Source organism: Sciurus vulgaris (assembly GCF_902686455.1).
Source record: "Sciurus vulgaris genome assembly, chromosome: 4".
Taxonomy (NCBI): Eukaryota; Metazoa; Chordata; class Mammalia; order Rodentia; family Sciuridae; genus Sciurus; species Sciurus vulgaris.
The window spans coordinates 55,162,874-55,189,216 of NC_136464.1; the positions used below are offsets into that span (position 1 = coordinate 55,162,874).

The window sequence follows — 26,343 nt, forward strand, 5'->3', positions numbered from 1 at the left end:
TGACCTCTTTCCCTATACCAAATCCCACGGACGTTGAAAGGATAAAAACACCAATCTGGAGTGCTTTCAAAGGCTTTGCTACAGAATTGCTTGAGTCTACCAATGAGCTGAATGGAAGAGTTCTGTGTTTAAAAGGATTTTGCTCACTGTTTTATTTTTACAACTGTTGCTATATTAAAAAAAAAAAAAAAAAAAAAAAGTTTTTTTTTTTTCCAGTATGTCTAGAAGAGGTTAGAAAAAAGTAGAATCTATAGAATGTCTAAAAATAGGAAAAAGAAAAAAAAGAACATTTAAAAATTCCTCATTTGGATAGGTCCTGAGTTGAAATCACATTCCTCTGTGAAAAGAAATGTTTAGGTCAGAAAAGTATAACTATAGATCCTCACCTTGGACTTCACCGGTGAAAAATTTCCAGGCACCGTATGACGGACAGAGTGCATACCATTTAGTTGGCTAATTCTGGCACAAATCCTACTTAGCTTGTGAAAATTTTATAAATATCTCTTAAACCCAAACCTCCTGGCTCTCTGAAATTGATTGTCTTAATCTGATTCCCAATATTTTTTTAAACAAATAAACATTTTCCCTGCAAGATCACATATTTAAGTATTTGTTGGCTGTGGATAGATACAGGGAAAGCAAGTAGATGTGAATTAGCAGTTTGGTGATACAGCCGTGAATCTGAGAGGCTGCATAAGCTGTGACAGTCTCTTGCCGGCTCTGCTCTGGCTGGGCTCCAGGGGAGACCATCTGGGCAACATCAACCTGAGGAGGGCGTGAACCCCAGCAGCTGCTCAATGGGTTTAAACCGCCACTCGTCGGCCTCCAGCTCTTCCACCAAACCAGCTAGTTTTTCCATCCGAGCAACTTGCTGATCTGTAGAGTCAAGGAGATATTACTACACAACAATGTATTTCCCATGACACTGTCACCAACCACCAACAGGATAACTGGTTTAAAAATAATTTCTAGTTGGATTTTCCCCCTCAATATTTTGGTAATGGGGTCTACTTATATTGATCAGAAAATTTTTCTTTTTCTTTTTTTTTTTTTTTGGTACAGGGGTTTGAACCCAGAAGTAGTTTACCACTGAGCTCCATCCTCGATTCTTCTGTTTATATTCTTAAACTTTGAGGGAGGATTTTGCCAAGTTGCTGAGGATGGACTCAAACTTGTGATCATCCTGCCTCTGCTACCCGAGTGGCTGGGATTACAGGATGCAACGCCAAGAAAACTTTAATCTTAGCCAAGTGCAGTGGCACACACCTGTAATCCCAGTGGCTCGGGAGGCTGAGGCATGAGGATCGTGAATTCAAAGCCAGCCTCAGCAAAAGTGAGGTGCTAAGCACTCAGTGAGACCCTGTCTCTAAATAAAATACAAAATAGGGCTGGGGATGGGGTTCAGTGGTTGAGTGTCTGAGTTCAATCCCCAGTACCACCCCCCAAAAAACCCCTTTAATCTTAAAAAATAGAAAAAACCATTCCCAATCATTCTCCATTCATCTTCACTGCCTTCCCCACCAGCCTCAGTGCTGGAGAGTAAACCCAGGGCCATGCACATGCTAGCTCTACTACTGAGCTACATGACCATTTCCCATTTTAACTGCTTTTGACCACACAGTTGAAACATTCCAGATCAAAATAAACATTTACTTAATCATTCTGCATATTTTCAAGTATAACATGTAGGCATTTTTTTCTCTTGTAGGTGTCATGCAAAGGATCTCAAACTCTCATCTCCCTTCTTCATTCACATCATAGCAGCCTCAGTGACCAAGTTTTCTTATGGAAGGTGACTTCTGTACTCTATTCTTTTTCTAAAAAGGTTTTACAATGCTAAAAGTCCATTATCGGGCTGGGGATACAGCTCAGTTGGCAGAGTGCTTGCCTTGCAAGCACAAGGTCCTGGGTTCAATCCCCAGCACCGCAAAAAAAAAAAAAAAAAAAAAAAAAGTCAATCATTGCAGGCCTGGAGACATAGCCTCAGTGGTAGAGTGCTGGCCTAGCATGTGCCTATGCCTGTGTCAGATCCTGGGTTCTATCCCTAGTACTATGAAAAACAAAACCAATCATCACATTTTTGCTATGTGTTCTTTTTTTGCTGTACTGGGGATTGAACACGGGGTGCTTTACTACTGAGCTATATCCCCAGACCTTTGTAAATTACTTTTTGAGTCAAGGTCATGCTAAATTGCTGAGGCTAGCCTCAACTTTGTGATCCTCCGGCCTGAGCCTCTCAAGGACCTGGGATTATAGGCAAGTGCCAGCATGCGCAGCTGTGCCCTTTTCTTAGTTGTTTTTGTGGTACTGGGTATTGAACCCAAGTCCTCATTCATGCTGGGCGAGTGCTCTGCCACTGAACTATATCCTTAGACCTGTTTTATTTATTTATTTATTTATTTATTTATTTATTTGGTAGAACTAGGGATTGAACCCAGGTGTGCTTTACTACTCAGCTACATCTCAGTACTTTTTATTTTTAAATTTGAGACAGGGTCTGCTAAGTTGCCAAGGTTGGCCTGAAACTTCTGATTCTTCTGCCTTAGCCTCCTGAATGGCTGGGAATATAGGTGTGTGCCACAGTGCCCAGCCCTGTTCTAGCCTTAAAGAGGACTCATCCTCCATGCCATAGTGATTCAGTACTGGAGTGGGGGCAACTACGGCTTTCTCCGCTACGTAATGCTTTCCATGGAGAAGTGGTGTGGTGGGGGAACAGTCCCCTGATGTATGAAGGCGTAGATGGGGCAGAAATCATACTATAAAGACCATGAGGTATACACAAATGCTTGAAACTGAAGAGGTAACACGTGGAGGACAACAGTAAAAGGTTTCAGAAAGGAAAGGAAAAGACAACACAAGAGGAGCAGGAAGTATCAACTTCCCTAGAAAACCAACCCCTCTGACTCCAACTTTAAGTTTCAATGCAGACATTCAGTCTGATCATTAAGACCTTAAAATGTTCTTTCATTTAAGAAGTCCACTTAAATAATTTTGCTGAGTTTGGGGGGTTTGTTACAGCATGCCGACTTTGAAGAATCTGCCTCCCTCGCCCTCCATGAATGTATTTGCAGAGCCAAGTACACAGCACGCAGGTGCTTACCGTGTTTCACCTGTTTGAGCGTGGATGCCACTTGATAACTGAAAACAGATTCACAGAGGAATCTCTCAGAGCCATCTATAAATAAAAGAGGAAACAGTTTTAATCTGCTCTACAGGTTTTATGGCTTCAGATAAACCAAGTAAACCTGACCATTCTTTTCCCTGCTTTTACATTCCAGGTCTTCTTTTCAGTGTTAACAAAAAGGATTTGTGTTTTAATTAGAACTAATACCGCTCTGTCATAAAGGCTACTTCTTCTATACCTAGAATGCTAAAATAGTCCCTCTACTTGTTTAAGAGTTTAAAAATAGTGTTTAAAAAAACAAAAACAAGAAACCTCAGTGTGATGGACTGGTCAGCATTTTCCTCCTCCCAACCTGATAGTTTCTTAATGTTCTCTTCTGTGCACCAGGCAAACATTGCAGTTGACACATTTGACCATGTGGCACCTGTGCTATCAAAATACAAAGTTTCACACAAACTCCAAATCATTTTCATTCTAAAAAACAAAGCTGAGGGAAAAATCTTTGTTGATTTTTCATATATCAAACTACATCAAAACACTGCTGGGAACTTTCATTCTGTAAACACAAATTTTAACCTTGATTTTCCAACTGAAGCAAAACACTGCAATTTGGATGACGATAAGAGTGTGGTGCAAGTTCAGAACCTAGAACTGTCCTGGTGCCAAGGACTGCCAATGAGGAGGTGGCTAACTTGGTCACCACAGTACTTGGAAGATGATTGTGTAACAGCATTAGTTCATGTTATTCCTTGTCAGGAAAAGGCTGATACAGCAAAACATAGCCCCAAAGATACATATTTCACGTAGGAAAATTAGATTTTTTTAAAGGGCAGCAGTCACCACTTGGGGGTATATATCTTATTGCAGAAATTGTACAACAAATGGAGAGGGAGGACATTGCTGTCTTTTTTGAGGCAATAGTATATGCCAGCACTACCAGATGTCAAGCATTCAGCCATCAATCATGGACTAGTGTGTAGGTCAGGTATTAAGTGACAAGGGGAGAGGACAAACACTTTCTGGCCTCATACTGAGTTTCACACAGGCAAACCTTTCAGAAGTCATGGTATCAACTAGAAAAGCCACAGATATTGTATCCAAATGGCTTGAATACACAACTAGGAGGGCTTTCTTCCAATGCTATTTTCAAACTGATGCCAAAAAAAAGAAAGAAAGTATAATTCTTAAGATGTACATTATCTTGAAATAGAGTTACAGTCTGCAAATCCACATATTGTAAAATACATAGGATACAATTCCTTCTCTTCCCACTTCTCTGACTGAATGTAAATCATTTGTAAGTACACTGTATAAATTAAGCTGAGCAAAACAATTTTTTCATTTTAATTAACTGTACATTATGATGAATATCCAAAGATCCAGTTAGTTTATTTTTTGGTGCTGTGGACTCATGCATGCTAAGCAGATGTTCTACCACTGAGCTACACCCTGCCCTGGACTATCCAGTTTAAAGATCTAGGCATGCTGATTACATCACTGAGTTGGGTTTTTTTTTTTCTTCTCAAGATAAGAACAATTGGCAGCACACACAGTGCATAACTATGAATTTCACTATGGGAAGAGGAACTGTTGTGAACATTTGATATCAATGATGCAATTTTTTTTAAAAAAATAATGTTTTCTTTTTCTTCTGCTCCCCCCACTTTTTTTTGGTGGCACTAGAGATTGAACCCAGGGGTGCTATACCACTAAGCTACATCCCTAGCCCTAGTCCTTTTTAGATTATGAGACAGGGTCTTGCTAAGTTACACACACTGGCTTTGGAACCTGGAATCCTCCAGTCTCAGCTTCCCCAGTTCTGGGATTACCGGAATGCACAAATCCATCTGGCTTCAAGTCTGATTTGATTCTGAACTTTAGGATCTCACACAAGGTAGTGGGAATTACGAGCTGTAAGGATCAAGCCAACATGTGGGCAGAAGCTCTTGGAAGTGCTGCCTCTCACTTATATTTTAATCATAGATGTTATTAAGATAAAATGCTTACATTACAACATTTGCATATTTTCCTCGGTAATCAACTTCAAAGAAAAAAAAAGTAAGTTTATCTTTCAAAAGGGTACCTACATATCACTCTGCCTATCAGACACATATTACATGCCTATCAAACATACTTTTGTTGATCTGTAGCTCTGTATTAAGCAAAGTCCACTGCTTCTTAGCCATATCCCATTAGATGTGCTATCTGTACCAACCTAAAGCTTGGAATTTCTCCAGAGAGAAGTCAGCCTGGGGCAATGTGTCTTCCATTTAGAAATTGTAATCAAATCCTTTGTAAAACATCAAGTAGCAAATACATCTGCTTTCCTCTTCATGGATGAGCAAAGGTTATAAATGGCGAACAGTTCAGTAAATTGCTCAAATCTAATACTATCACTAACTCCAATAAATATTATGCTAACAAATTCATTTAAAAGACTACTACCTCACCAGAAGGAAATTAGACCATGCCAGATAGTATATATTTCAGTGGACAACAAAGTCACTAAATACAGCTACTTCTGAACTAATAACTCGTTTAGGATAATCTTAGCCAAGGTCAGGAGAGCTAAAATCAGCTGTATGCTGCTCATGTGGGGTGTATGTTATCAGAGAGCTCATGCTCCAAAAAGTTAATTTGCAAGTTTAACTACAGGTTATTTGGATTTATTATCATCAACTTGGGAAGCTGCAATGGCAAATTGAACTGAAGATTATAAACAGCATCTGACCCATCTCCTAGCTACTTTTGTTCCTTACTCTTTACAAGCAATCCTTCCTATTTTATATTTCTACAATTGTAAGAAAAATGGTTCCCTGCATGTGTATTAGATTAATTGCATAATAATACCATCTATAAACGTGGTAGAAATGCTTCCAAATCTAACATCCTAACCAACACACACTTAGGAGTGTTGTACTGGAAGATGTATATAGGCTATATGAAATACTATGCCATTTTGTGGAAGAGACTCCAGTATCTGCTATTTTAGTATCCATAGGGGTGGGGTGTATTAAGTGGGAGGTAGGAAGGAGGTGTGGTGTGGTGGTAGGAGTAGGGTGCTGGTGGTCCTTGAACAAATCTCCTGTGGATTCTGAGGGATGACTGTACTCTTCAATTTACTATGCTTGAATTGATTAAGATAGTCCAGGGACTGCCCTCTGGTTTTTTAAATTTTTGTACCAGGAATTGAACCCAGGGGTGTTTAACCACTGAGCTATATACCCACCCCTTTTTAAAACTTTTTATTTTGAGACAGGGTCTTGCTAAGTTGCTTAGGGCCTCACTAAGTTGCTGGGATTATAGTCGTGAACCACCACAGCTGGTTCTGTTATTTTTTTAAGTCTGTTTTTAAGTGTAAACAGTTTTAAATTACTGGTGAAATTTAAAAGCTAAGAAGAACTATGATTGCCTTGTGAATTTGAACTAAATTAAAAGAACCTGACACAAGCCAGGCATGGTGCCACATGCCTGTAATTCCAGCAACTCAGGAGGCTGAGACAAGAGGATTGGAAGTTTGAGGCCAGCCTCAATAACTTAGTGAAGCCCTAAACAACTTAGTGAGACTGTCTCAAAGTACAAAACAAAACAAAACGAAAAAATGCTAGGGATGGAACCAACCCCCCCCCCCAAAAAAAAAATAAATAAATAAAAGCCAAAAAAACCAACATACTCCTCCATGAAGCAGTAAAAATGGATAGACTATAACTTGTTAGAACATCAACATTAAGACAAAGTTCAGTAGCTTTTCTTCCTTAATGTTTCTACATAATCTGGTACATCCTAACAAAGAATGCTGATAGCTTTAAGACTATGGAGGTACCTCTAGTGTTAAAATTTCTCTTGTAGGTAGAATTTAAATGACTTCAAGATAATCTTAGAGTGCTATTTTTAAGCATCAATTTCTCTTCTGCTGCTATAAAACTCATTAAGCAACTCAAGTGCCTTCAACTTTTGTTTTGTGGGAAACTTCCTTAAAACCACATCCGCACATAACTAAAATCATAATATATTTTAAATGCCAAATATAGTGAACAAGGCCCTGTTTTCTACCTCCACTCAGAGTTGTGAAATTAACTTGAGTATTTCTGTTTTGTAGTGGTACTGAGGGTTGAAGCCAGGGCCTTGCATATGCTAAGCAAGCCCTCTACCACTCAGCCATATCCCCAGCCCTTCCTATTGCATTTTGAGATGGGGTCTTGCTAGGTTGTTCAGGCTGACCTTGAACTTGTGATCCTCCTCCCTCAGCCTCCAGAGTAGCAGGGATTATAGGTGCTCAGGTGCTAACTTAACACAAATGCAGATAATGAAAAGGCAAAAGCCTAAGCACACACACCTCAAACATCTTATTCACTATATGTGCTGCCTGGTCACTTATTTCACTTCCGATCAGAACCTCAACAACTCTAGACAGCCTAATGCTCCTGGAGTCTTCCCATTTTTCCTGTCATAAGTGATTCTTCATGTTTGCCCTGAATGGCTGGGGATGTAGCTCAGTGGTAGAGCACCTTTCTGGCATGTGCAAAACTTGGCTTTGATCCTTAGCACTAATAAAAAAAACCAAAGAATCAGCTCTAGTGCTTGGCCTGGTTTAATGCAAAACTTTGCTTTTTATTATGCCTGATATAAATGAATAAAGAACCCCCCAACTCCTGATACAGTTTGTTTCAGAGACATTCCAAGGTTAATTTAAAATATATTTATATAAATATGCTAGATTTAGAGCAAAAAAGATCAATATATAAATAAGCATCAAAGTGCTTACTTAAGTAGATTTTGAGTCCTTAGTAGGTTCTTTGCCAATGTTTTTCAAAATATGGTGAGAAGATTACCCTCATGGAAAGGCCCTAAATGTTGGTCAAAAATGTGCTAGACTAATTGTGAATCTCTGAAGTTGGCCCAGCAAAGTGCATTTTAAATAAGCTCCTCAGGTGAATTTTAAGCTCCCTATTAAGAATTATTAGTCTTGTTCCTAAAGTGACAGAAATCTCAAAATTCCAGTTACCCATGCTGATTCATGCTTACTGACTGTACCCTTATCTTGACCAGCCAGTTTGCAAATGTTAGCTGAATAAGATGGAGGATGACTACGTAAATCTCTCTGGTGCAGACAAACCACACTGCATGTCACACAGTGGGACGGGGAATCATCTTTACCTAATAGTGTATCAGTTTTTTTGTCTCAGAACCTCTCTGGTGGGGCTTATCTGTCTGTAGATTAATTACATTAGAAAAAAAAAAAAAAAAAACACATTAAAACTTACTAACAATTGAGAAGTGGACAGGGGCCAAGATAAAGCAAATTGGAGAAAGAGACTGAGAATTCCGGGCTCCAGTGCTGACTCTGCCTTTAACATGATCAAATCACTTTTAATGTTTTTGGATCTAAGGAACTCCAGATGACCTCCCTGCATTCAAAAGTCCTTTTTAGCATCAAAATTCTGATTCTGGAACAAGAGTTATGTTTGAAGATATTACTTTGGATGTGGAAAAGAGATGAAATGTGGAGCTGAAGTCAGGGCAAACTCATCTCTAATCTACTTAATAGCTTCTTTCTAATTAATATTCATTGCAGGTCTGAATCCAGTTATTCAGCAAAAAGCAGCATGAGATCACCTTCTAACATCTCTCCAGCTCCTTTGGGGTAGGTGAAAAGGGCTTTCCGTGGTGGGGCAAGGTCTGAGACACTGAAACCCGATGCAGTAACAGAACTTCCACTGACCCCACCAGCTGAAGAGGAGGATGAAGAGGCTGCCATTTCTTCTAGAGGAATTCTCACTTCACTGAAGAGAAAGAAAAACAGCAATTGGCAAGTTTATAGATGGAAGACTGACAACATTTCACTCTAGCTGCTGTAAGGGCCAGCATATCATTTTGTAAAGAATTAGCTCTCCTTTTTTTCTAAAGTCTCTACTTCCAACAATCTTTTATTGAAACTTCAGGCCAAAATGTCATGCAGGTTTTGAAATGAAAATATGCTTAACAATAGTTTGTCTACTAAAAAAATTACTTCCTACCATTAGCAAACTGTTTATGTCATTTGAGGTGGACTGTAGGTGATTTATAAATTATGGCAGTGCCAAGACAAAAATGTGATTGAGGACATAAATTAAGAGGTTAAAACAATTATCTTCCATAGGACAGTTTGTCTTGGATTCATCCTGACCAAACCACACCAAGAAGTTCACTCATAAAATTTTCCAAATAAGATTCCAGAATAACACTGTGTTCTGTTCCCAGGGAAGGGAAATTGGTTAGGAAATACACATTGGCACTTTCACCAAAATTAAAAAAAAAAAAAAAAAAAAAAAATTTAATCTAAATGTAATACCTGAATTTATCACTTGGTGGCGTCCCAAAACTGGAACAAAATAGCTCAGGAAATGAATGATCCTGGAAATCCTGGCCTTTTATTACTATAACATCTGTGCATGTTTAATCCTTTGTCTCATCAGAAAATTCAAATGGAGGGCTGGGGATGTAGCTCAGTTGGTAGAGTGCTTGCCTTGAAAGCACAAGGCCCTGGGTTCAATCCCCAGCACCGCAAAAAAAAAAAAAAAAAAAAAAAAAAAATTCAAATGGAGCCAGGTGTGTGACACACACCTGTGATCCTAGCTAGTCAGGAAGCTGAGGCAGGAGGATCCCAAGTTCAAGGCCAGCATGGGCAACCTGGCAAGGCCCTGTTTTAAAATAAAAAGGGTTGGAGGAGACTGCTCAGTGGTAAAGTACTCACTTAGCATGCGTAAAGTCCTGGGTTCAATCCCCAGCATCCCAATGTAAATGGGGTAATCTGTACTGAATACATGATTTCCTAAAAAATGTTCAAAATGAGAACACTCTGGCACAGAAGCTTATGCCATTATAACAAAAGATTCTAAAGTATATACTTTCTATTTAATTTATTTATTTTGTGGTACTGGGGATTGAACCCAGGGTGTTTTCCACTGAGCTCTATCCCCAGACCATGACGTTTATACTTTCTAAAAGAAAAAGATCTAGCACCATGCTAATAGAAGTTTCTGCTGTAATGGAAATGTTCTAATGTTTTATTTCTGCACTGTCCTATGTGGTAGCCACTAGTTTCATGTTGTGGCTATAAATTAACTGTGCCTGAAGAATTATAATTTCAATTTTATTTAATGTTAACTAAAATTTCAATAGCCACATATGGCCAGTGGAGTTCTAGTATTTAATTAAAAAATGACTTTAGCCAGGTATGATGGCACGTGCCTGTAGTCCCAGATACTCTGAGACCAGGGAATCGAGAGTTCCAGGCCCAGCCTTGGTTACTGGTTGATTTTTCTTTTCTTTTCTTTTTTTATTGCAGTAGTTGGGATTGAACCCAGGGCCTTGCACATGCTAGGCAAGTACTCTACCGCTAAGCTACATCCCTAACCCTTTTTAAAATTTTATTTTGTGACACGGTCTTGCTAAGTTGCCCAGGTTGATCTTGAACTTGCAATCTTCCTTGATGCAGCCTCCTGAGTAGCTGGAATTATACGAATGTGCCACAGTGCACGGCATGATTAATTTTGGTTTTTGAACTTGAGCCCAATTAAAAAAAAAAAAAAAAGACTTTAAAAGGATTTAAAAAAGTGAATTTCCTATGCAATTTTAGTTGAAAGTCAGGGGCTGTGCTCAGTATGAGAGTGCTTTCCTAGTATGTACAGGCCCTGTGTTCAAGCACTAGTGTGTGTATGGGGGAGAATCTCAGTTAAATATTTTTCATTAACTTTTTTCCTTGATAGTTGTAAAAAGAATGGGATTGTAGCTCAGTGGTAGAGTGCATGCTTAGTAAGCTTGAAGCCCTGGGTTCAAACCTCAGCACTTACAAATAGGAAAAAAAAAAAAAAAAAAAAAAAAAGGAGGGAAAGCTATGCTAATATAAATTCTATCGATATAAAACATCCAGCTTCCTAGTAAGGAAAATAATATACTGTACCTGAAATGTTGGCTGTGTCCTTAATTTTATGATGATGATTTAAGGCTGTCAGAGAAGCAGAGCTTAGTTTCTAAGTACATAAGTAATACTGATTAATACTGAAGTAGAATATGAGAACAGTAAGGCTACTGCTATAATTAAACCATCAGCCTATTAAAAATGCAAATTGATTAATGACATTTTTAATCTTGTTACTAGATTACTTTTCTTTTTTCTGTGCTTTGATAATTTTCCACATTATATTCATATCCATAGAGTCAACAACTTTTCAAGTTAGATACATATCCAATCTTTGACCACACTGGGTCAAAATATGGTTTGATAAGTTTTTAAATGCTTTTTGAAAGAATTTAAGCAGTAATGGACCAGTCCAAATCTCTAAATGGATTCCTGGTGGGATTCAAATAAAGCATACACACAACTTAGCCACCTTCTGGAGAGTAGCTTAGTCTCTTATTTCCCACCAGTTCAGAGTAGAACCCACTGTGAACTGTTTCTATATCTCACCTAAGATTTAAAACTCTAATCTTTTTCTTCCCCCCCGATAAATGCTCTATTCAGCTGAAAAGCTTTTATACTTTATATTTTGAGATCAGCTGCTCAGCAGAGCACCTAAGCAACTGCCAGAGTGAGGCCAGCTTCAAAAGCTAGCCACAGTGTGACTTCTAAACTGAATATAATCAAAGGGACTTCCTTTTATCCTATTTTATTTCAATTTCTCAGAACTACTATCATTTCATACACAAGACAGTCAGGGTTGAAAAATGGAGCACAGAATTAGAATTAGCATAAAGGTAACTTTAAATAAGCAGTTTTCTGCTGAGGTGGAAAGATACACCTAAGCAATTTCCAATTCTATAGTTTTTTTTTGTGTGTGTGTGTGTACGTGTGGTGCTGGGGATTGCAGGACTCCATGCCTACTAGGCAAGTGCTCTAAGTAAAATTTTGTTTTGGTGCTGGGGAATGAACCTAGAGCCTTACATATGCTAACCATATTCTCTACAACCGTGTGATATCCTCGTTCCCTAGGTTGTTTTGATGCTATCAGCAAGTCATAAATGGAAGTAGTCTAACAGTAAACTCTGGATTATAACTGCTCTCTAAGGGCAGGCATTAACTAATCTGTCTGGACCTAGCATATTGTGTGGCCTATAATAAGTGGTTGTTCATGTAAGTAAACATTTGGGGAACAAATTAAATATTTCACAGGAAACACAGATTTCTCAAAGGTCATTTAATCCAATTTCCTCTTTTTATAGATGATAAAATGAGGCACAGAACATTGTAGCTTATCTGCTGTAACATTTTTGAAACAATAGCTTTTTTGATAGGTTATGTGTCATGTTCAAGGCAAACTCAGCATAGTGGTTAAGAACTGACCCCGATGCCAGTCTGCCTAGGTTTGTGTCCTGTTTGTTTTTCTCTTCTTTCTGGTAGTGGGGCTTGAACCCAGGGCCTCATGAATGCTAGGCAAGCAAATTCCCATTGAGTTACATCTTCAATCCCATGTCTTGGTTTTGCTAAGTACTTACATGACTCTGGATAAATCACTTCATTGTTTTATTTCTGTGGTCTCACTAGTTAACAGGGGAATAATAATGGCATATAGATGTTATGAAGTTGAAATTAATAACGTAAAGCAACTGGAACAGTTTCAGGCTTGATAAACAATATTAGCTATTCAAAAATTATTAATGGATATTTACTCCTGAATCTTTTTTTTTTTTTTTTTTTTGGCATTGCGGATTGAACCCAGGGGCACTCAACCACTGAGCCTCATCCCTGGCCCTTTTCATATTTTATTTAGAGATAGGGTCTTGCTAAGTTGCTTAGGGCTTCACCAAGTTGCTGAGGCTGGTTTTGAACTCATGATCCTTCTGCCTCAGCCTCCTGAGCTGCTGGGATTACAGGTGTGTGCTACTGAGCCAGCTACTCCTGAATCTTTTTTTCCTATAAAGTTACTAGTTCATTCTGTATACTATATACCAACATACTTATGGGAAAAGTTTTATTTCTCTCCATCCGACATAGGCACAGCTAGATCAGAGAGAGGGAAATGTCCTCTATTATGCACTTGACATACTTCACTATTGAGTTATACCCTCAGTCCTTTCATTTTATGGTTCATGATCTTAGGAGGAAGTTTGTGATTTTGGGAAGAGGGTAAGTACTGTTTTTCTAACCCCAAGACCTGGTACAGAACCTGTATCATTGTGTTTTCTGGATGAACGATTTATAAATAACAGTTATGATTTACAAATAACAGAAACAGGGCCAGAAGCTCAACAAACGTTATGCAGGGGACACAGAAGTTTGGTGTCATGAGGGTTGACATATCATGTTTTCTTTTTCTTCCTCGTTGTGCAGATGTATTTACCCAACTCTGTCTTCCACTAGGTTGCCAGGCCCACAGAAGGTGCTCTGTAAGATTTTGCTGAATAAATTTTGGTAATGAAGTATCCTAGGACTTGGCCCTATCAGGGAAGCTGGGACTATTGGCAGTATACTCATAGGAAAGCAACGACATTTTGGGAGACACAGTACAGCTCGATTAAACATTACTTTAAGTAAGACAGGGATGACCTCATATTTATAAACTACTTTCCTTTCTTGTAGAAACATGCCTATTTTCTTAAAAAGGATTCTTCCTTTTAGAAAATGGCTCAACGATAGATGGAAAATAGGCGAAAAGTTCCCGTTGTAATTCAAAGGCAAGTTACTACAAGCAATCGTTAAATTCATCAACAAAACGTTCTAATGTATTCCACTTAAACAGCTGGATTACGATCCAAACCAAATAGATGCTACCGCTATAACTGGGTGGAGAGGCAGGCGGTGGAGAGGGGAGGGGTCCAGAACTTCAGTGGTCTCAAGCTGACTCCAAGCCAAGGTAACGTCCCATCCAGCTCAAGCTCAGTCTCTAAAAAGCGACGCCAAGCGGCCGCCCCACTGCGCAGGCGCCACTCCTTGACGCGCATGCGCATCCCGTCCTGCGCGGCCTGGGAAAATTCCCTTTTCCACGCCCGCTGGGGCAGTCTCCTGTCTCCTCCGTTTTTCTAGTCCGTGCAGGTAGGATCCCAGGGGTCAACTCCCTTCCCAACAAGCTCCCGAATATCTTTGAATCTTCACCTACTTACCTCAGCGGCTTTTGCACTTGCCCCTTCAGCCCCGCCCCCCGGGCCAGCCAGAAAGGCCGCGCTTACAACGAAGGGACGGCGGCGTGCTCACGCTTACGCAGAGGTAGCCTACGGCGGCGTGCGCGCCCGTGTTGTAGTGGGCGTGGCCGGGGCGGAGAGGAACTGAATACCCGCTTCCGGAGATGACTTCCGGGTCTCTAGCCTCTTATGGGTGCTTTGGTTTTCTTATGGCTGCTGAGCGCTTTTTCATTCCTACGGTTTGGCGTAGTACTTTTTGGTTTGCTTTTATGATTCAGGCTTTCAGTTTCCCCTAACGGTATTGCAGAAAGATCCTGCTTTCCTCTTCCTCTCCAAATCTCCTTTTCCCCCTTTCTTCTAAGCAATTACACAGCCCAGGGCGGTACAGGAAAGGTAGATGCGAAGTTTGCAATCTCTTCCTCCAGAGCTCGTAGTCTGAGGACCCGACCTCCGTGGAGAAGACATTTTGTGTGTGTGTATGTTGGTTGGAGGAGGGTCCTAGGGGAATACAGAACTAGGGCGTAGTATCAATGGACTATTGCTAATTATCATCCCTCCTCCTCCATCCGGTTAGATTTACTCCATGTAATTCCACAAAACCTCTGCTTGTCTCTAAGCAAATTGCCAGTTAAAGGGACTTGCTGAGGGTTGGACTGAGGATTAGTGTGCTTAATAAGGATTATGAATATTCTTTGGAACTCTTAGTAAGTTTTGGGGGCTTGAAGACTCTCCAAGCTAAATTAAAAAAAAAAAAAAAAGATTATCCAAGCTGTATGTAATAGGGACACTGGGTAAACTTAATCATAGCTAGCCCACAAGGGACTTTTGTTTCTGAATTTATTTTTTTTTGTGGTGTTGGGGATGGAACCCATGGCCTCATGCATGTTAGGCAAACGCCATATACCACCGAATTACATTCCCGTCCTCTCCGAAATCACTGATTTATTAAGTAGTGACTAGAAACTTGGCTTCTTGGTAGGCTATGTACCATTTGTTGAACAGTGGCCTGAAGAAATTGGATTCCTTTCCTTTGCAATGTATTGGTCTGAGAAACATATTGGTTAAGCTTTTTTCTTATACTGGTGATTGAACCCACTTTACCACTGAGCTACATCCCCAGTCCCTTTTATATATATTTTTTATTTTGGAACATGGTCTCCCTAAGTTGCTGAGGGTCTTGTTACTAAATTACTGAGGGTGGCCTTAACTTGATATCCTCCTGTCTCAGCCTCCCAAATTGCTGGGATTACAGGTGTGCACCACCTGCTAGTTAAATTGTATTTTCACAAGCAACTGGAACTGATTGTTAGTTATATATTTCTAGCACTTCTGAAAGTTCTTAGCCTTTACCCCATGGATAAGTACATTAAATAACTTTTATTCTCTTAATTACAATATTCAAAGGGTTAGATAAAAGTTGAAGTTTGCAATTTACTCACTTTAGGTTAAAGTAATGAAGAGACTTCTGTTCTCTCTTTTAAAGTCATGGGCCCAGCTGGTTAAGGTGATGCATGCCTGTAATCCCATGAGCTCAGGAGACCGAGGCAGGAGAATCCCAAGTTCTAGGTCAGCTCGGGCAACTTAGTGATACCCTCTCTCAAAATAAAAATCAATTGAAGTCATGAGCAGGCTGTATATAAAAGCTTTTTAATCATTTTTTTGGGGGGGGTGAGAGTTTATTTATTACCTTGCTATCTAGAATAAACCAGGAATGGAATGGAATACTGTGGAAAATACAACAATTGACTTTCTGTTGGAGAAATCAAATGGAAATCAGTACTTTTGCTTAGGATATACTGTGAATAATGCCCAGTTATATCATTTTAAGCCTATATAATGACTCATGAAATAGATATAGGGTTTTTATTTCTCATTAAAAAATATGGTAATTTATTTTTCAGGATTTCGATAGAATATTATTTGGAGACGGTGTCATGGAAGTTCTGCGCCCACAGCTTCTAATAATTGATGGACGAAATTACAGGAAGAACCCTATCCAAGAGAAGACTTACCAACATGAAGAAGATGATGAGGATTTCTATCAAGGTAATCCTAGTTACTCTTAAGTCAGGTTAGAAGTAAAAGGTACTGAGCTGTGGATGTAGCTCAGTAGTAGAGTGCTTGCCTAGCATGTGTGAGGCCTGGGTTCCATCCCCAGCACCACAAAAAAATAAGTTTAGGAACAAAGGTGCCTCATGGCCTAGCTATGGTTAAGTTCAACGGTGTTCCTACCACACACACACACACACACACACACACACACACACAGAAAAAAAGAAAAAGAAAAAAAGGACTTTTGTAGGGGCAGTTCTTCATTTTGTTTCACTATATTTCTGTATTGGCACTAAAATTGGAGATGTTTGGCTTCTCATAGTCAAACATTGTGTGGATGCAGGGTTACTGAGTTTGTTTGACTGAGGCCTTCTTGTAGTTCATAAGTCATGTTTAATCTTTGTTCAGAGACTCAAATGTTACACGGGGTAATTATAGTAAATATTAACCTCTAATATTCTGTGACAAAGTTAAATTCCTTTTTCTGTGATGTAATACATACTATACAAATAAATGAGCATACATAAAGAATTAGTCCAGAGACAATAAGGTTAGCAGTTAAAATTATGTTATTTTTCTTTTTTGTAGTCACAGATTGACCATTCCAAAGTTACAACTAACTTTATTTTAATATGGGGTAATTTTAGGAAATAAAAAGTTTAGATAGGTTGTAAATATTTTCAGGATAATTACCTTGAACTTGGATTTAATGCATAAACAGGGCCTTTGCAGATTTTTTGTGACTTTTCCCTTTTTGGTTATGAGCTATTCCATTGACCCTAAGGCTTGAGGGTCAGTATGCCCTATCATCCTCTTCATTCTCTTATCAGCCTTGAGGCACTCATCTTCTTCATCTGTCCTCTTTTCCCTATGTTTGGGCTGAATGGAGTAAGTTCTCCTAGTATCTCATTCACTGAAGTAGTCTTGTGTCTTAGTACTAAAAAATCACTGAATTGTATATTTATTTTGGAGTACTGGTGATTGAACTCACGTGTGCTAGTCAAGTGCTCTACCACTGAGCTGAATCTCAGCCCTTTTAATTTATTTTGAGCCCGGCTCTCCTTTTATTGCCAAGGCTCTTCTCAAACATGTGACCTCAGCCTCCCAAGTAGCTGGGATTACAGGTGTGTGCCTCTGTGCCCAACTGAATTGTATACTTTAAAGAGTGAATTTTATGTTATGTGAATTATAAAAAGATAGTAAAAAAAAATTGGTTATTGTAGCTGAACTTTCTTTTTTTATTTTTATTTTTTTGGTGGTACTGGGAATCAAATCCAGGGCCTTGCACATGCTAGGCAAGCACTGTACCTTTGAGCTACATCCTCAGGCCTTGTGTCTTAGCTTTTTAAGAGAAAATAATTAAATACTGGTATGTATATGCCACTTTATGAAGGTTCCAAGACCGAAAGATTTTAAATAGTCTTTTTTTTTTTTTTTAAATGAATTTCTTCCAAGAGCAGGTCAGCAGGAATATCAGATCTGTGTTCTGTGATGTAATGTGTTGGGATATTCTTTATGCCTGTCCTTTGTGTTTTTAAAACCCTGTGAGAGATTGACAGCTGGGGAGAAGGAGCAGCAGCAATTCTGAGGAGTTACTGTGGTTTCTGTTGCAGACCCTATGGAGTATGCTGATGAGCCTTGTGATGCCTATGAGGTAGAGCAGACCCCGCAAGGATTCCGGTCTACCGTGAGTGCTCCCAATCTGCTCTACAAGTGAGTGAGTGAGGTCCCCAGCAGATCACAGGGTGGCACTTCCAGGAAACTCAGCAGGAGGCTGACGCTCATCTTCCACACTTATTTCCATGTTTGCTTAATGATGGCGTAGTATTTTATGACCTAAAATGTCAAAGGCCTGATTACAGATTAATTTCATTATACCATGTATATTGCCACTTCTTGTTGATATTACCTCTTAAATATCTTTTGAATCCACCACTTATCTCTGTCTTCATTGTTAGCCCTATGCCTTTCCTGTGGATTTCTTAAAATAACCCATTTACTGGTCTTTACACATTAGTTCTTGCTCTTCCAAGGCAGTTCTTCACATTGAAGATTGAATGATCATTTTGAAAGACAGATATGATTATTTTACCACCTCTGTTTAAAATCCATCAGTGACCTTCCGTTGAAGATGGAATTCTAGTCCATTACAGTAGTGGCCAAAATCTTGAGCATGACCTAGGGGGAATCCTCATTTTTTATTCTCAGTTCACACCACTCTTTCCCTGGCTTTGACTGATACCCACCTGGTGTTCTTCAGTTCCTCAAATGTGCTGTATTCCTTTCTACCTTAGAACTTCTGCATATTCTGTTCCTTTTGCCTTAGAATCCTCCTCTTTTTCACCCAGTTACATTCTCCTTCCTTAGGGAAGCTTGCTTTAACATCAGTCATTCCTGTCATCTGCATTGATTTCTCTACTGTTAGCATAACACTTCTACTTTTCCTTTATAGCATTTATCACAATCTGTGTTTGTATTTGTTTGTGTGCTATGTGATGTCTCCTTCTCTAGGTGGGAAGCTTCTTGAGGGAATGAACGTGTCTAATCAATTAACTCCTAATGTTTATGAAAGATTGCTATGATTTTTCAAGGGTTTTCTTTTCTTTTTCTTTTTGTAGTGCTGGCAGTCTTGAACACAGGGCTTTGTGAATGCCAGGCAGGCATCTACCACAGAACTACACCTCCAGCCCCAGGATCATCTTTATAAATGGCTTGGAAGTTTGTGATCATTGCAGTCTGTGCTTGTTTGTCTGCATGTTTGCCCATGTTCTGTCCCATATTAACCACTAATAGAATATCGTCAACTTATGTGGCTGACTTTTGGGCTTACGCCTTTGAGCATAGACTGGTCTATGACATCCATAAGTTATTGTTATTGTTTTTCTGTGTTTTATTAGATGAAATAGATCTATTTTAGGAGGAGATCTACAAATGTGGAATCATATATTTAATCTCTTTTTTTTTTTTTGCGGTGCTGGGGATTGAACCCAGGGCCTTGTGCTTGCGAGGCGAGCACTCTACCAACTGAGCTATCTCCTCAGTCCCATATATTTAATCTCCAATCAGCAAATATTTCATTTTCATCAACCTTGAGAGCATTTTGAAATACTTATTAATGATCAAATTCTGGAATGTAGCCAATAGGAAACTAAAACTAACCCTGAGTCCTTACTGTCTTCTCAAGCTATGATAACATTTTTCCCTAAGAAACATAATTTTACAAAGTTGTGACTCAGTGTCCTGACCAAATCAGTGTAACGTGTCTTAGTATGTCTGCTACCTCTAAGTTGTGTAAAACTTCCTTAGAAACCTGATTCTAATGTGATCTTTTGAATTTCATATATTCTGAATTCTCATTATATACTAGATGACTTGCATATTAGATTAGATGTTGGCTATGCTAAATCTAATTAATAGACAATATTTACTGGAAAATTTTTTCTTTCTTTTTTTTTGTTTTTCAATTGAACCCAGGAATGCTCTACCATTGAGGTACATCCCAGTCCTTTTTATTTTTTGAGATGTGCTCTCACTAAGGTGTCGAGGCTTGCCTCAAACTTGCAATCTTCTTGCCTTGGCCTCCCTAGTTGGAATTAATTAACACATGTACGTACCATCTGTCCAGCCTACTAGGAAGATATGTTTTCTTTCTTCCTCTCCCTCCTTCCCTCCCTCCCTCCCTCCCTTTCTTCCTTCCTCCCTTCCTTCTCGTCCTTCTCTTCCTTCCTTCTTCCTTTTTTTCCTTTCCTTTCTCTCTCTTTCTATTTTTTAAAATATTTTTAGTTGTAGATGGACATAATAACTTGATTTTATTTATTTTTTTATGTGGTGCTAAGAATCGAACCCAGTGTCTCATATGCACTAGGCGAGCGCTCTACCACTGAGCCACAACCCCAGTCTGAAGATTGCTTATAAATCATTTCCGTAGGCTAATTTGGGTCAAGGAAGAAATTATTTGACCAAACTAATTTATAATCAAAACCTAATGATGGCAACACTTGTCCATGGATAATCTAATGGTGTGGTTCACGGCCTCAGGTGCACTTTAGGATCACCCAGGCAACTTTAAAACTCTCAGTGCTTAGGTGCACCCCAGACCAGTTAAATCAGTCTTTGAAAGTGGAATCCAAGCATCATTATTTTTTGAAGCCCCTGCCCCAGATGATTCCAGTGTGTAGCCAAGACTGAGAACCATTTGATCTGGTAGGAATCTCCACTTACGTATTCAACCAAGGAGCTACCTTTTCAATGCTTATCTGTATTATTGTAGTGAATATTTTAGACTTCCAGGTAAACCTCTTTTGAGAATTGACTGCACTTTTAACATAGGCTTAACAAGGATATCATGGACTGTGTGGAGCCCTGTGGCGTTCCTGGGAAGCTCTTTCATATATGATCACATTTAATCTTTGCAATAATCTTATGTTATCGGTATTATTCTCTCTGTTTTTTTTGTTCATTTGTTCTGGGGATTGACTCCACTTTGCACATGCTAAGCATATATTCTACCACATTTACTCTATTTTTGTGAGGGAAAAAATAGGCCTAGAATGGTTAAATGACTTGCCCAAAGCCTCTTTGACTTCAATCACTTTTTTTTTTTTTTTGGTGTAGTGGATTGTACTCAAAAGCACTCAACCACTGAGCCACATCCCCAGCCCTTTTTTGTATTTTATTTAGAGACAGGGTCTCACCAAGTCGCTAAGTGCCTTGCCGATGCTGAGGCTGTCTTTGAACTCGTGATCCTCCTGCCTCAGCCTCCTGATTTGCTGGGATTACAGGTGTGTGTCACCATGCCCAGCCCATCCACTTCCTTTTTTAAGGTACTGAAGCCTACAGTATTATTAACAGTTTGAGCCAACTACAGTTTGTGATAGGTATGTCTGCTAGCCACATACCAACAAATGGGAGCTTGTTTGAAGAAACTTCAATCCTCTTTTTAAACAAGTTCTTCATTTTTATTTTTCTTTTTCTTTTTTGTGGTGCTAGGGATTGAACCTACTGTCTTGTGCGTGCTAGATGAGCTACCCACTGAACTACATCCACAACCTAATATATTATTTGAAAACAAACACAAAACAAAATAAAAACCAGAGTAGGGAAAGGAGGGGCGATAGGAATAGGAAAGACAGTAGAATGAATTGGACATAGCTTTTCCTGTGTTCATGTATGAATACATGACCAGTGTAACTTCACATCATGTATAATCACAAGAATGGGAAGTTTTACTCTATGTGTGTATGATATGTCAAAATACATTCTACTGTTATGTAAATCTAAAAAGAACAAATTATAATTAAAAAAGAGTAGATCTTAATGGAAATAATTAAACTTGGTTATTCCACGTAAAAACAAATGAGAAAAGAGTGTAGCTTAGCATACGCGAGGCCCCAGGTTCAATTCCCAACAGCCCTTACCCCAGGATAGTTTTAGATATAAGTTACCCATAGTATTGGTTGTGTAATGAAATCATATGAAATCATAGAAGCTGAAATAATGTTAATAGCAAGCTCTTTCCCTTAATTTTACGGTCCTGGGGAATGGTCTCTTAGTGCTTTATAGACTCTGCAACATCTCTCTTAAGATCCATGATCTAATTCACTTTAACACATCTAATTATTATGGCTCCAGAAGATAATCCTAGATTGTCAGACTTATTTATACTAGGAGGCTAGACAAGTAATGTAAACGAGGCAGTAAATGATTGAGGCGAGGTAGGTGAAAGGTAGTAGGGGATGATGGGGATTGTGATAGTTCATGTCCCCTCCTCAGGCGGGTTCTGGAGGATTGGCTGCAGCCTATTGTTACCCTGAGTTGTCAAATCTTCTAGTTTTTCTCAAGAAGTTGCAAATATGTATATTTTAGATGAGATCTCCCAAATAAAACATGTCGATGTTCTGAATTCAGCTTCAGGTCATATGTTTGCTCTTTGTGCTTTTGAATCTATCCTGAATGGTGAATCTTGTTTTTTTTGCTAAGCTGTTTACCCTTATTTAATAAATCGAGGATAATTCCCTTAGGATGAAATCATAATGTTGTCAATTTGTTCTCCAAAATGGATGAGATTTTCCTCCCTCAAATTGTAGACCCATTGAATGCTGAAAGTGCCCTTTGAGATTATGCCAGAGTTCATTTCACTGCACCGCAGACCCAGATTTTGAATCATATTTGAGCAAACAGGTAGGCGTTGGGCATGGTTATTCCATCCACACCTTGAGTTAGCAATAGGGCATCATTTTGCCAATGAGTGTAATATAGCATGTTCTTCTCTCAAAAATTGATCTTTTACTAAAGGACTTTTTTGTAAGTATCTTTGGTCACACAGAATTTAAAACAGCTGGGATTCCTTATTTTGGAACATTTTGATTTAATTCCCTCTGTTACTTTTTTTTTTTTTTTAATTACAGGCATATAGTTGGAAAGAGAGGGGACACTAGGAAGAAAATAGAAATGGAGACCAAAACTTCTATTAGCATTCCTAAGCCTGGACAAGATGGGGAAATTGGTGAGACTCAGTATATGTGTTGCATTTATAATCACTTTTGCATGTGAATGGAGTAATTAATCCAACTGAGATGTTTAGTGACTTTGTTCTCTGGGGTCCAGTAGCTATTGGCCTTATTATGATATATCAGTGTCAATCTTCCAAATGAGATGAGATGTAGACAGCCTCATCTAGATTTAATACCTGGACCTTGACTTTTTTTTTTTTAAATATATATTTTTAGTTGTTGATGGACGTTTATTTTTGTTTATTTATATGTAATGCTGAGAACTGAACCCATTGCCTCACACATGCTAGGCAAGAGCTCTACCACTGAGCTACCACCCCAGCCCTGTACCTTGACTTTATACTTGACCATGCACTGATAAAATGAAGCTTCCAGATTTCCTTGTGTATTAGATTTTTTTTAATGCTTTGGTAGCTTGAAATGGAATTTGTGAATTGTTTCAAGTTAGAGCTACAGAAAACCAGTGAGGTAAGAGAATATGAAACAAAGTTCAACCCTTTAGATATGTGTTCTCTGTAAGATTTTTACTCTTGTAGACCAGGAAGGAAATCATAAGATTAAGATAACATAATCTGTTTCAAATATTGCTCAGGTGAGCAAAAACAGTTTGTGAGTATAAATCAAGCCACAGGGTATCTGTACAAGTGTCAATGTGAATTAAGGACCCAGACTTTTGTTTTCAGTGACTTTGAGGGGCACTGTAGGGACAACATACTGAAAAACTCATTCTAAAATGACAAGGCTTTTTCAAAGATGGCAGTAGCCTCCAGTAATCCATTTCCTTCTTTTCCTTTCTTTCCTTTATTTTTGAGATGGGGTCTTGCTACATTGCCCAGGCTGATCTCAAACTCCCTGGGCTTTGGTGATGTGCCTGGCTCAGCCAGCCTCCCCAGTACTGGCTCTGTAGGCACATGTCCCCATGCCCAGTGCTAGTGATCCATTTTCCATAAAGACTCAAATTGTATTACATTTTGGCAAAAAAAAATTATAAATACTCTTTTCATTTTGTTCTGTGTAAGAATAATTACCTTGACAGATACTTGCAGTTGCCTTTAGAGTAATGTTGTTGAAAAGAACTTTCTTCAATGACCAGAATGTTCTACGTCTACCCTGTCCAAAACAGCAGCCCTTGGCATGTGACTATGTGTACTTGAAATATGACTGAGAAACCAAATTTTTAATTTATTTACTTCTATTTAATTTAGCTTTCTGCCTCTGGGCTCCCATATTGAGCAGCAGTGCTGGTTTTCCCTGGTCCTTTGATATAGTAAACAAACTCTAGTATAAGAACTTTTAACATCTTGGAAGGACTTTTATTAAAATAAATACTCATTTTATTAGAATTCTAAGTATAAAAACTTGACTTTTTCTTTAAGTTTTAAAGTTTAACAAAAATTTTTTTTTTTTTTTTTTTTTTTGGTACTGAGGAATGATCTACCACTGAGCTGTACTTCTAGCCCTTTAATTTTTTTTTTTTTAAGCAGGGTCTTGCTAATTGTCAAACTGACCTCTAACTTGTGATCCTTCTGTCTCAGCCTCCTGAGTGACTGGGATTACAGGTGTGCACTACTGTGCCTGATTGAACATCTTCTTGTGGTGGGTGTTCCTAGGAGTGGAATTGCTGGGTCATATGGTAATTCTATGCTTAATTTCAAAAAAGTCTTTTTTAGATGTTGATAGACCTTTATTTTCTTCATTTGTTTATATGTGGTGCTGAGAATCGAACCCAGTGCCTCACACATGCTAGGCAAGTGCTCTACCACTGAGCTACATCCCTAGCCCTATGCTTACCTTTTTAAGGACCTGCCAAACTTTTCCGTATCAGCTATACCATTTTACTTGCCTGTTAGCAATGTGTTCAGGTTTGCTTCGTAGGTTTTGAACTCATTTTTCTACTTTTTTTGTCTGTTGGTCTTAAAGATACTCTTTTATTCTTTTTTTGATACTGGGGGTGGAACCCAGGGCCTCATGCATACTAAGCAAATATTTTACAACTGAACTAAATTCCCATCCCCCTTTTTAAATTTCTTTTAAGGTAGAGTCTCACTGAGTTGCCTAGGCTATCCTCAAACTTGTGATCCTTCAGCTTCAGCCTCCTGAGTAGCTGGGATTATGTGTACCACCATGCCTGTCCAAACTTCCTCTATTTTTAAACTTCATTCTGCTTAGGTTGAATTTATTAGTTGTTTTCTTAGCTTTGGCACTGTCCCCGTTCAGATGTGTATGCACATTCAGAACCTTCTTTAGTTGCCTAGAGATGATTGTATCAAGAGGGCATCTCTCTCCCAAGCTGGGGGCCTTGGAGTGTTTCCATTTTTGTTTTCTTTGCTTGCAGTGATCATTGGTCAGCATCGAAATGGTGTAATTTCAGCCCGAACTCGGATTGATGTTCTTTTGGACACTTTTAGAAGAAAACAGCCCTTCACTCACTTTCTTGCATTTTTCCTCAATGAAACTGAAGTTCAAGAAGGATTCCTGAAGTTCCAGGAAGAAGTGCTGGAAAAGTGCTGCATGGTAAGCAGTAAGCAAAACAAAAAGTTAGAAGAAAAAGTCAAAATAAAAAAAGTATAAAAATGGTTCATAATTGAAATAAGCATGAAGATACAAATCTCTTCTCTCACCATGAAACATAACTGTTTCTGAGAGCTGGGTGCAGTGGCACTTGCCTATAATCTCAAGCTACTTGGGAAACTGAGGCAATAAAGTCAGAATTTTGAGGCCAGCCTCAACAATTTAGTGAAACCCTGTCTCAGAATTGGAATGAACAAAACAAAAAGGTTGGGATGTGACCCTGAGTTCAGTTCCCACTACTGAAGAGAAAAAAATTGTCATGCATATGTGAACAGTGAAGTGCTTATGACTAGGATAATATTAGCAGATAATTCAGATTAAAAATCAAATTTTAAAATCCCTTTTGAATATAGTTTTAGTTGATTTAAAAAATAAAGTTAAGATGGGCATGGTGGTATATGCCTATAGTTCCAGCTACTTGGGAGACTGACAAGCTGGAGAATCTGAGTTCAAGGCCAGCCTGGGCAACACAGACCTCATCTCAATGAAAAAAGTTCATCAAATTAAAAAACAAAGTATGAAAACAATATAGTTTATTATAGAAAATACAAAAAATACTAATAAAAATCATCTGTAACCTACCTCTGAGAGATGGTATTGTGGCATATATTTTGTAATATTATATTTGTGTGTGTACACTCATATTTAAAAGATAACATTTGGCTTATACCTGATTTTGTATTCTGCGTTTTTATCATGAACATTATTTTGTCATTGAACAAAAACCTTAATTTTTAACCTTTTGAGACCAGGTAGGAAATTATTACAGTGATAATTAAAATAACGTAATATAATTTTAGCTGTTCAGATGAATTGATTTTATCTTTTGAGATGAAGTTTCAGTATGTTGCTGAAGCTCAAATTTGTGGACTCAGGTAATCCACCTCAACCTCCCAAGTCTGGTGTGTAATTAACTATTCCATAATATAGATATATAATTGTTTAACATTTGTTTTATTGTTTCTATTATTTTACTGTCTATTTTTT

The 26,343-nt window shown here is 38.5% G+C and overlaps 2 protein-coding genes across 11 annotated transcripts in view; one reads left to right on the top strand and one right to left on the bottom strand.

Moving 5' to 3' along the window:
* Positions 1-594: 594 nt before the first annotated feature.
* On the bottom strand, positions 595-14,343 carry ANAPC16 (anaphase promoting complex subunit 16). 2 transcript variants are annotated; one of them, XM_079137143.1, is made up of 5 exons: positions 14,204-14,329; positions 12,599-12,643; positions 8,741-8,907; positions 3,101-3,175; positions 595-876 (listed from the first exon to the last, which is right to left on the bottom strand). In XM_079137143.1, exons 3-5 carry the CDS (start codon positions 8,880-8,882, stop codon positions 761-763), a joined length of 333 nt encoding a protein of 110 aa, XP_078993269.1. In that variant the 5' UTR covers positions 8,883-8,907; positions 12,599-12,643; positions 14,204-14,329; the 3' UTR covers positions 595-760. The 2 variants fall into 2 exon arrangements, with proteins under 2 accessions (XP_078993269.1, XP_078993268.1); XM_079137142.1 differs by lacking the exon at positions 12,599-12,643 and having other exon boundaries at positions 14,204-14,343.
* Positions 12,886-26,343, top strand: part of ASCC1 (activating signal cointegrator 1 complex subunit 1) — a 106,897-nt gene continuing 93,439 nt past the window's right edge. For 5 of the 9 annotated variants that reach the window (XM_079137115.1, XM_079137117.1, XM_079137109.1 and 2 more), the window contains exons 1-5: positions 14,403-14,519; positions 16,123-16,267; positions 17,887-17,986; positions 22,681-22,778; positions 25,121-25,299. In XM_079137115.1, coding sequence (XP_078993241.1) covers positions 16,156-16,267; positions 17,887-17,986; positions 22,681-22,778; positions 25,121-25,299 — 489 coding nt within the window. In that variant the 5' untranslated portion in view covers positions 14,403-14,519; positions 16,123-16,155. Of the gene's footprint in view, positions 14,136-14,401; positions 14,698-16,122; positions 16,268-17,886; positions 17,987-22,680; positions 22,779-25,120; positions 25,300-26,343 lie in introns of those variants that run through there. The other 4 variants (XM_079137110.1, XM_079137114.1, XM_079137112.1 and 1 more) reach the window with 4 other exon arrangements.

Bases quoted from the DNA above. Each gene is read 5' to 3' on its own strand.
- ANAPC16 (XM_079137142.1), bottom strand. From the start codon at position 8,882: ATGGCAGCCTCTTCATCCTCCTCTTCAGCTGGTGGGGTCAGTGGAAGT. The intron at 3,176-8,740 runs GTGATCTCATGC...TTTTATTTATAG, and splicing joins AGCTGGAGAGATGTTAGAAG to ATGGCTCTGAGAGATTCCTC. The intron at 877-3,100 runs GTAAGCACCTGC...TTGACTCTACAG, and splicing joins GCTCAAACAGGTGAAACACG to ATCAGCAAGTTGCTCGGATG.